Source organism: Trichechus manatus, unplaced genomic scaffold (assembly GCF_000243295.1).
Source record: "Trichechus manatus latirostris isolate Lorelei unplaced genomic scaffold, TriManLat1.0 scaffold00042, whole genome shotgun sequence".
In the NCBI taxonomy this organism is placed as follows: Eukaryota; Metazoa; Chordata; class Mammalia; order Sirenia; family Trichechidae; genus Trichechus; species Trichechus manatus.
This window is the reverse complement of record NW_004443978.1, coordinates 15893533-15903913: the sequence shown is the minus strand read 5'-3', so window position 1 is coordinate 15903913 and position 10381 is coordinate 15893533. Positions and strand designations below refer to the sequence as shown.

The following is a 10381-nucleotide window of genomic DNA, read 5'->3' as shown; positions in this document are numbered from 1 at the left end:
GCTTCCCCAGTATTGTGTACTGTCTTACCCTTCACCAAAGTTACCACTTATCTATTGTCTATTTAGTGTTTTTCCATCCTCACCCTTCCACTCCCTCATAACCATCAAAGATCGTTTCCTTTTGTGTGTAAACATTTACATGAATTTTTATAATAGTGGTCTCATACAATATTTGTCCTTTTGTGATTGACTTATTTCACTTAGCATAATGCCTTCCAAATTCATCCATGTTGTGTGATGTTCCACAGATTCATCATTGTTCTTTATCGTTACATAGTACTCCATTGTGTTTTATGTACCATAGTTTATTCATTCATCTGTTGATGGGCATCTAGGTTGTTTTCATCTTTTTGCTGTTGTGAACAATGCTGCAGTGAATATGGGTGTCCATAGGTCTGTTCGTGTGACGACTCTTTATTTCTCCAGTATATATTCCTAGTAGTGGGATTGCTGGATCCTATGGTATTTCTTTTTCTAGTTTTCTAAGGAAGCACCGTATCGTTTTCCAAAATGGTAGTATCATTTTGCATTCTGACCAGCAGTGCATAAGAGTTCCAGTTTCCCTGCAGCCTCTCCAACATTTGTTATTTTCTGTTTTTTTGATTCCTGCCAGTAATACCAAGGTGAGATGGTATCTCATTGTGGTTTTGATTTGCATTTCTCTAATGACTAGTGATTGCTAACATTTCCTCATGTGTCTTTTGGCCGCTTGAATGTCTTCTTTGGCGAAGTGTCTGTTCATTTCCTTTGCCCATTTTTTTAATAGGATGATTTGTCTTTTTGTGTAGAGGTGTTGGATTTTCCTGTAGATTTTAGAGATTAGACCTTTGTCAGATTTGTCATAGCCAAAAATTTTTTCCCAGTCTGTAGGTTCTCTTTTTACTCTTGGTGAAGCCTTTTGATGAGCATAAGTGTTTAGTATTTAGAAGATCCCAGTTATCTAGCTTATCTTCTGGAGTTTGTATGTTGTTAGTTATGGTTTGTAATCCTGTTAATGCCGTTTATTAGGGCCTTTAGTGTTGATCCTATTTTTTCTTCTATACTCTTTATAGTTTTTGGCTTTATATTTGGGTCTTTGTTCAGTTTTGAATTAGTTTCTGTGTATAGTGTGGGGTATGGGTCCTGTTTCATTTTTTTTACAGATGGACATCCAGTTTAGCCAGCACTATTTGTTAAAAAGACTGTCCTTTCCCCATTTGATGGACTTTGGGCCCTTGTCTAAGATCAGGTGACCATAGGTGGATGGATTTACATCGGGGTTCTCAATTCTGTTCCATTGATCAATGTATCTGTCATTGTACCAGTACCAGGCTGTTTCGACTACTGTAGCTGTATATAGTAGGTTCTGAGGTCAGGTAGTGTGAGTCTTCGTACTTTATTCTTCTTCTTCAATAATGCTTGACTTGGCCGGGGCTTCTTCCCTTTCCATATAAATTTAATGATTAGTTTTTCCATCTCTTTAAAGAATGTTGTTGGTATCTGGACTGGGATTGCATTGTATTTGTAAATTGCTTTGGGTAGAATTGTCATTTTCACAATGTTGAGTCTACCTATCCATGAGCCATGGTATGCTTTTCCATTTAAGTAGATCTCTTTTGGTTTCTTGCAGTAGTGTTTTGTAGTTTTCTTTGTGTAGGTCTTTTACATCCCTGGTTGGATTTATTCCTAAGTATTTTATTTTTTTAGGGGCTATTATAAATGGTATTGTTTTCCTAATTTCCTTTTCATCATTCTCTTTATTGGTGTATAGGAATCCAGCTGATTTTTGTACGTTTATCTCGTGTCCTGCTACTCTGCTGAATCTTTCTATTAGTTACAGTAGTTTTCTTGTGGAGTCTTTTGTGTTTTCTATGTATAGTATCATATCATCCACAAGTAGGGACAGTTTTACTTCTTCATTACCAGTTTGGAAGACCTATAGGACAGAGTAGAACTGCCCATAGAGTTTCCAAGGAGCGCCTAGTGGATTCAAACTGTCGACCTTTTGGTTAGCAGCCATAGCACTTAACAACTACACCACCACGGTTTCCTGGTTTTGTATAGATGCCCTTTTTTATGTTGAGGAATTTCCCTTCTATACCTATTTTATTGAGAGTTTTTATCAGGAATGGGTGTTGGACTTTGTCAAATTCCTTTTCTGTGTCGATTGAGATGATCATGTGGGTCTTATCTTTTATTTATGTGGTGGATTATGTTGATTGATTTTCTAGTATTCAACCATCCTTGCATACCTGCTATGAATCCTGCTTGGTCGTGGTGTTTTTTGTTTTTTGTTTTTTGTTTTTTTCTGATATGATGCTGAATTCTATTGCCTAGAATTTTGTTGAGAATTTTTACATCTGTATTCATGAGAGATATTCGTCTGTAATTTTCTGCTTTTGTGGTGTCTTTGCCTGGTTTTGGTATCAGGGTTATGCTAGCTTCATAGAATGAATTTAGAAGTATCCCTTCCTTTTCTATGTTCTGAAATAGTTTGTGTAGTACTGGTATAAGCTCTTCTCTGAATGTTGGTAGAATTCTCCAGTGAAGCCATCTGGGCCAGGGCTTTTTTTTATTGGGAGTTTTTTTTTATTACCCTTTTAGTCTCTTCTCTTGTTATGGATCTGTTCAGATTTTCAGCATTGTTTTGTGTTAGTTTGGGTAAGTGGTGCGTTTCTAGAAATTTGCCCATTCTCTCTAGGTTTTCCTATTTGTTGGAGTATAGTTTTTCATAATACTCTGTTATGATACTTTTTATTTCAGTTGGGTCTGTTGTAATGTCCCCCATTTCATTTCTTATTTGGGTTATTTGCATCCTCTCCTATTTTTCCTTTGTCAGTTTGGCCAGTGGTTTGTCAATTTTGTTGATCCTGTCAAAGAACCAACTTTTGGTTTTGTTGATTCTTTTAGTGTTTTTCTGTTCTCTATTTCATGTATTTCTGCTCTGATCTTTATTATTTCCTTTCTTCTGGTGTCTGTGGGCTTCTTCTGCTGTTCTCTATTTGTTCAAAGTGTGTAGCTAATGTTTTGATTATGTCCCTTCTTTTTTGATGTATGCATCTACTGCTATAAATAGACCTGAGCACTGCCTTTGCTGTGTGCCAGAGGTTTTGGTATGATGTGTTTTCATTCTCGTTTGATTCTCGGAATTTTTTAATTCCATCTCTGACCCAGTGGTTTTTAAGCAGGGTGTTATTCAGTTTCCATGTAACTGATTTTTTTTCCTTGCTTTTCCTGTTAATTTCTACTTTGATGGCAGTTGTGTTCAGAGAAGATACTTTGTATTATCTCAGTGTTTTGGATTTTGTTGAGGGTTGCTCTGTAGCCTAAGATGTGGTCTGTTATGGAGAACGTTCCATGTACAGTGGACAAGCATGTGTACTTTGCAGTTGTTGGGTAGAGTGTTTCTATATATGTCTATGACGTCAAGTTGGCTGATTGTGGCCTTTACATCTTCTGTATCTTTGCTGAGTTTCTTTTTAGTTGTTCTGTCCTTTACCAAGAGTGGCGTGTTGAAGTTTCCTACTATTATTGCGGAACTGTCAATTTCTCTTTTCAGTGCCGTTAGAGTTTGTTTTATGTATTTTGGAGCCCTGTCATTGGGCTCATAGATTTTTATTATGGTTATGTCTTCATGATGGATCGTCCCTTTAATCATTATATAGTACTCTTCTTTGTCTTTTATGATGGGTTTTGTTTTAAAGTCTATTTTATCTAAGATTAGTATTGCCACTCCTGCTCTTTTTTCATAGCTATTTACTTCATGCATTTTTTTCCATCCTTTGATTTTTAATAAATTTACATCTTTCTTTCTAAGATGTGTCTTTTGTAGGTAGCATATTGGTGGATCCTGTTTTTTTAATCAATTCTGTCAGTCTCTGTCTCTTTATGGGTGCATTTTGGCCGTTTACATTCATTGTAATTATTTTTAGGTGTGAGTTTACTGTTGTCATTTTGTGGTACTTTTTTTTGTGGTGCTGACATTTTCCTTGTTCCTCTTACTCTTCTGTGCTGAATTCCTTTTGTTTGTGGATTTTTTTTTTTTATTTCTTTTGTTTTTGTAGGTTTTGTTTTTACTGAGACTTTGTTTTTCTTCTTTATTTTGAGGAGTAGATTTGTTAACTTTCTTTGTGGTTACCTTGAAGTTTACCTTTACCTTCCTAGGTTAAAATCTGTCTATTATTCCTACATTATTACCTTGCCTTCCTCCATTAGAAAGTTCTATACCTACACCATTTAGTCCCTCTTTTATTGTTCTGACATTGTTGTCATTTACAGATTAACCTCCCTGGTTCCCTGTTGTAAATCTTTTGGTTTTGGACAGTCCTTGAGAGTTTATTTCCTAGGTTGGTATCTGGCTGGTGTGATTTTGCATCCTAGGTTCAGGCTAACAGTATATTTTAGAGTTTTCTATACCAACACAAATACAGGCATGCCTCAGAGATATTGCAGGTCTGGTTCCAGACTACTGCAATAAAGTGAGTATTGCAATAAAGTGAGTCACATGAGTTTTTTTGTTTCCTAGTGCATATAAAAGTTATGTTTATACTATAGTGTAGTGTGCAATAACATTGTGTCTAAAAAACAGTGTACAATGTACTTACCTTAATTAAAAAATACTTTATTGCTAAAACATGCTAACCATTATCTGAGCCTTCAGCAAGTTGTAATCTTTTTTGCTGGTGGAGGGTCTTGCCTCGATGTTGATGGCTGCTGACTGATCAAGGTGGTGGTTGCTGAAGGCTGGGGAGGCTGTGGCAATTTCTTAAAATAAGAAAACAGTGAAGTTTGCCTCATCGATTGACTCTTCCTTTCACAAAAGATTTCTCTGTAGCATATGTTGCTGTTTGATAGCATTTTACTCACAGTACAAATTCATTCAAAATTGGAGTCAGTCCTCTCAAACCTCTACTGCTTTATCAACTAAGTTTATGTAATATTCAAAATCCTTTGTTGTCATTTCAACAGTGTTCACAGCATCTTCACCAGGAGTAGCTTCCATGTCAAGAAGCCACTTCCTTTGCTCATCCATAAGAAGCAACTCCTCATCCATTAAAGTTTTATCACGAGATTGCAGCAATTCAGTCACATCTTCAGGTTCTGCTTATAACTCTAGTTTTCTTGCTGTTTCCACCACATCTGCAATTCCTTCCTCCACTGAAGTCTTGAACCCCTCAAAGTAATCCATGAGGGTTGGAATTAACTTTTTCCAAACTCCTGTTAATGTTGATATTTTGACCTCCTCCCATGAATCACGAATGTTCTTAATGGCATCTAGAATGGTGAATCCTTTCCAGAAGGTTTTCAATTTACTTTGCCCAGATCCATCAGAGGAATCACTATCTATGGCAGCTATAACCTTAATGAAATATATTTCTTACATAGTGAGACTGGAAAATCAAAATTACTCCTTGATACATGGGCTCCAGAATGGATATTGTGTTAGCAGGCATGAAAACAACATATCTGCCTAAAAGTCTCCATCACAGTTCTTGGTGACAAGGTGCATTGTCAATGAGCAGTAATATTTTGAAAGGAATCTTTTTTTCTGAGTAGTAGTTCTCAACAGTGAGCTTAAAATATTTGGTAAACCGTATTGTAAACAGATGTACTGTCATCCAGGCTTTGTTGAATGAGAATGGATGTTTTTTTTCATAAGCATTCTTTAGGGTTTTGTACTTTGTGTTCAGAGAACTGTAGTCAGAGTGTATAATGATCTATAAATCTTGGCTGGAAGACTAGCTTCCTACCTAAAAAGATTATGGTGTCCTGGGAGAGTTTTCAAAGACTTTGGGAAGAGAGAGTGATGGATTGTAGAGAATAGACTTATTTTGTATTGTTCCCAAGCAGAGAACTACAATCAGTTGGTAGAGTTTTAGGAAGATTTTTCTCAGCATGAGAAATATTTATTTGTAAATTTGAAATCTATAGATTAAGCCTACACCAGATGATATCTTTGAAGAATATTGTAAAGAAGATTCCTGCCTACCACGAGAGATTGGTCTGGGCAATCTCTACAGCCCCCTTTCAAATCTGGATTTTTTATCATGAATATCAAATGAATATTTCTTTTTTTTCCATAGGACACTGATGAAATTCAAGTTAACTATCCTGGAATGTTTGAATTGATGGAAGATTTACAAGGTAAAGCACTTTCCTTTCCTTTAAAGAATTTTTGGATTTTATTTGAGAATTGAATTTTGAGAGCTGACTCTGTGGCAGGCACTGGGGCTAAGCACTAGGGATACATTGGTAAGAAAAAAGCAGACTATCTTCAGGGGGTTTATGATGAAAAGGAAGGGTCGGGGGACAGACAGAAGGCAACCGTGAAAAAAGTTAGAATTGTGGTCAGGGCTATGAAGTAGAGGTACATCATCCTGTGATTACCCGTAAGAGTGTGGCAGTCTTTTTTGGAAGAGTGCATATGAGGTTGAGAGAGCACATTTGTGGCTTTTTCTAGCAACAGTTGGCAACTCAGGTCCAGACATGAGAGCAGGTAGTTGGATTAGTTTAGGATTGAGGTTTTGTCGGGGGGTTAGGTCCTGGTCTGAGAGGGTCAGAGAAGTCTTGTCTGAGGAAATGGTGATCGAGCTGTGCTCTCAAAAGAAGAGGAGTTAAGTAGGTGAAGGGGATAGGGAAGTGAGTTCCAGGCAAGGAGAACGGCATATGCAAAGGCCCCACTGCAGGAAGAACATGGCAAGAAGCGAAAGAAGCATGTTGTGTGTAGAGTGCAGGGAACAAGAAGGAGAGAGTTGAGCCATAACATTGGTGGGTAAATTGGGACCAGAAGTTATGCAGCAGGGCCTTATGGGCCTTATTAAGATTCTTTGTCTTTATCTTAAAAAACCCCTTGAGGCATTTTAATGCGGAGAGGGAAAGGAAGTCACAATATTCGTTTGTATTTTGAAAAGAGTGGCTGAGAAACTAGTAGAGAGACTTATTGCAATAAAGCCCACTGAGAGATGATGGTGGTTTCTACTAAGGTGGTGGCAGTTGAGATGGAGAGAAGTAAATAGATTCCAGAGATATTTAGGAAGTGAATTTGACAGTTCTTGCTGATGGATTGGATTTGGGCAGATGAAGAAAAGAGACATTCCAAGCATAGCTGCTGAGTTGCTAGCTGAAGTGACCAGATAGATGGTGGCACCCTTCATTAATACAGGAAACAGTAGAAGAAAGCCAGCTGTGGGCTGGGACAGATCTTGAGTTCACATTTCCATCAGCTGGGGTTGAAGTGCTTTCGAAATATCCAAGAGGAGATGTCAGGTGGGTGGTTGGATACATGAGTATGTGGGCAGAGGAGGCATCTGGCCTGAGTAAGAAGTTGTGAGTCATTTTTGAATAGGAAGTATTTGAAGCAGTTGCCTAGGGTGAAAGCATGGAGTGAGAAGAGAAAGTGGTTCCACCGACCTTTAGAAACCTAACATACAGTGACTGAAGAGAAGAAGGATGAACCTGCCGAAGAGACTGAGAAGAGATGGTTAGCAAAGTGTTCAGGAAAAGCTCTAGAAAAGTGTAGTATCACAGAAACCAAGGCAAAGAATGATTCAAAGTGAGGGCAGCCTCAGCAGCATCAAATACTGCTGAGAAACAAAATAAAGACTGAAAATAAAATTCATTAGATGTAGCAGCAGGAAGATTATTAGTCAGCTTGGTGTGAGAGCTCTTTCATTGGAGTGATGGGAGTAGAAGTAATTGGAGTAGGCTGAGAAGTAAATGAAGATGAGGAACTGGAGACAGCAGATATATACTAGTATGGATTGAATTGTGTCCCCCAAAATATGTGTTGTAAATTCTAACCTCTGTGCTTGTGGTTATTATCCAATTTGGGAATGGGCTATCTTTGTTAAGTTTGTGAGGCAGGATTAGTGTAGGGTGTATCCTGAGTCAGTCTCTTTTGAGATATAAAAGCGATTTAAACAAGCAAGCTAACTAGCAGAGATGGGGGAAGAGAGATGCCAAGCCACATGAAGACTGCCCAGGAGCAGAAGCTCAGAAGAGACAAGGACCTTCCTCCAGAACCAACAGAGAGAGAAAGCCTTCCCCTAGAGCCCTACAGCTAGCACCCTGAAGTTGGACTTCTAGCATCCTAACCTGTGAGAAAATGAATTTCTGTTTGTTAAAGCCAGCCACTTGTGGTATTTCCGTTATAGCAACACTAGATAACTTGAGACTGTATTCTTTCCAGAAGTTTGGCTGTGAAGAAGAGTTAAGAGATAGAAAGGTTACAAGTGCCAGATGAGGAAGAACGGGATAGGGATGAGATTTTTTGTTTTACCTTAAGGCTTTAGCTTACTTAACTGCTAATTGGAAGAATCCAAGTGCTTTCATAGAAGAGCCGGTTCTAGATGAGAGAGAAAGGATAATTGAAAGTTTCAGGTACCTGTGAAAGGTGGAAAGGATGAGATACAAAGGCCAGGGGAGGGATAGACCTTGAAAGGGGCAGATTTATAGAAGGGAGGGAGGAGGGACAGTGCAGATGGACCTAGATGTGTATGTTCGATAGCAGGAAGTTTCCATCTAATGGCTTCTATTTTCTTTGTCGAGTAAGAAGTAAAGTCATATGCTGAGAATGGAAGAGTCAGAGGTTTGAGAATTTAGTGGAGAAAATTTGAAATAGACATTGTAGGGAATGGGAAGGTGAATTGACGAGGGAAAAATTACAGAATTGCAAGGGTGTGTTAATGGTAGGTACATCAGACACATTTGTGGCCTTCTACAACAATAGTTGACAGCTCAGGACAGGCATAAAAAAGCAGATACTTGGATTAGTTTGGGTTGGGTTTTTGTCCACTGAGAGTGACAAAAAGATAATCCCAAGAGTGTACTTGAAATAATAGGCTAAAGAATCTAAGGTGGGAGAGGAGGGAAGTGGGGATGAGGGGAGTGAGCTGATTGATGGGAGAAAGTAGAGACATCATGCATGGGCATACCCAAGGTGGTCTGAGAGTGGGCATGGCTGAAGTGCCTGAACAAGCTGGAAGGACAGGAGGATGTGGTCAGAAAATGGGATGTTTGAATTGATGATTTTGGAAGTAAAGCAGTTACAAGAGACAACTTAATTCAGGCCACGTCATAGGTTTGGTGGCCGAGGTAGAGAGATGGAGAAATTCACAAGAGATGAGGAGGTTAAAATATCTTAGAGGCCATGGAATTTGATGGTCATTAACACTGATGTCGTGGCAGGATTTGGGGTGCAGAGAAAAACTCAGCCATGTGCCAGACTCTGCAGTGAATGAGGGGAGTGATTGAGAGTATGATGTTTGACAGCAAGAGGGCGTAGGAGAGGGTTAGAGCCAAATGGTATGGGTCTCAGCCCAACAAGGTTTTTTAATAGGGTACGGAAGTAATGGGCTAGAGAAGGCTTTGAGGAACAAAAAGGATACAACCCAACCTCCCAACCCTAAGCAAGGTGACGTACACAAAAATAAACATCCACCTCTGAAGAGGGCTGTAGTGAAGTGATTTTCTCAAGGAAAGCCTTAACTTATATCAGTTGGTTTTGTAAGGTTTGTTCTTTTATTACACAAATGGACATAGTTGATGAATGCGGGAAAATGGAGGGGATAAAGGTGTGTTCTGTGAAACCAGAGCTACACTTACCTACCAAAACCAAAAACCAACCCCACTGCTGTCAAGTTGATTTCAACTCATAGCAACCCTACAGAACAGAGTAGAACTGCCCATAGAATTTCCAAGGAGTGGCTGGTGGATTCGAGCTGCCAACCTTGTAATTACCAGCAGATCTCTTAACCACTGTGCCACCAGCATTCTGCACTTACTTATGAGAGCCTTAATATCTGGGTCCTCAAAAATTGTAAAATGATTTAAAGTGAGATGATTATAAAAATAAGTATTTTGCCTTTGTGTACGTAGTTTTCATGAGTTGATTGCACTTGCTTCTCTCAACAGCCTTCTTGATAGCCACTATCCCTATAGTACAGGTAAGAAGAATTACGCCCAGAGAGAACACTTGCCTGTAAGTGGCAGAGTTAGGTGCCAACCTCTTGCCTTCTTGACTCCTATTCAGCCATTCTCTTAACTGACCCTATTGCTTGTTGTAGTTGTCCATTTTTTTGTTTTATTTATTTATTTATTTTTTAATTGTACTTCAGGTGAAGGCTTACAGAACAAATAGTTTCTCATGAAACAGTAGTACACATATTGTTTCATGACATTGGTTATCAACCCCACAACATGTCAACCCTCTAACTTCTCAACCGTTTTTTTTTGGTGAAAATACACATAGCCAAAGATACACCATTTCAAAAATTCCTACATGCACAGTTCAGTGACAGTGACTACACTCTTCCAATTGTGCTGCTATTCTCACTTAAGATGAAGGCTTACAGAACAAAATAGTTTCTCATTTAACAGTTAGTACACATGTTGCCCTATGACA

The 10381-nt window shown here is 38.6% G+C and overlaps 1 protein-coding gene across 1 annotated transcript in view; it reads left to right on the top strand.

Moving 5' to 3' along the window:
- Positions 1–10381, top strand: part of NDUFAF5 (NADH:ubiquinone oxidoreductase complex assembly factor 5) — a 40030-nt gene that overhangs the window by 22289 nt on the left and 7360 nt on the right. The window contains 1 exon segment of the mRNA XM_004376486.3: positions 6063–6123. Within this exon segment, the coding sequence (XP_004376543.2) occupies positions 6063–6123 (61 nt within the window).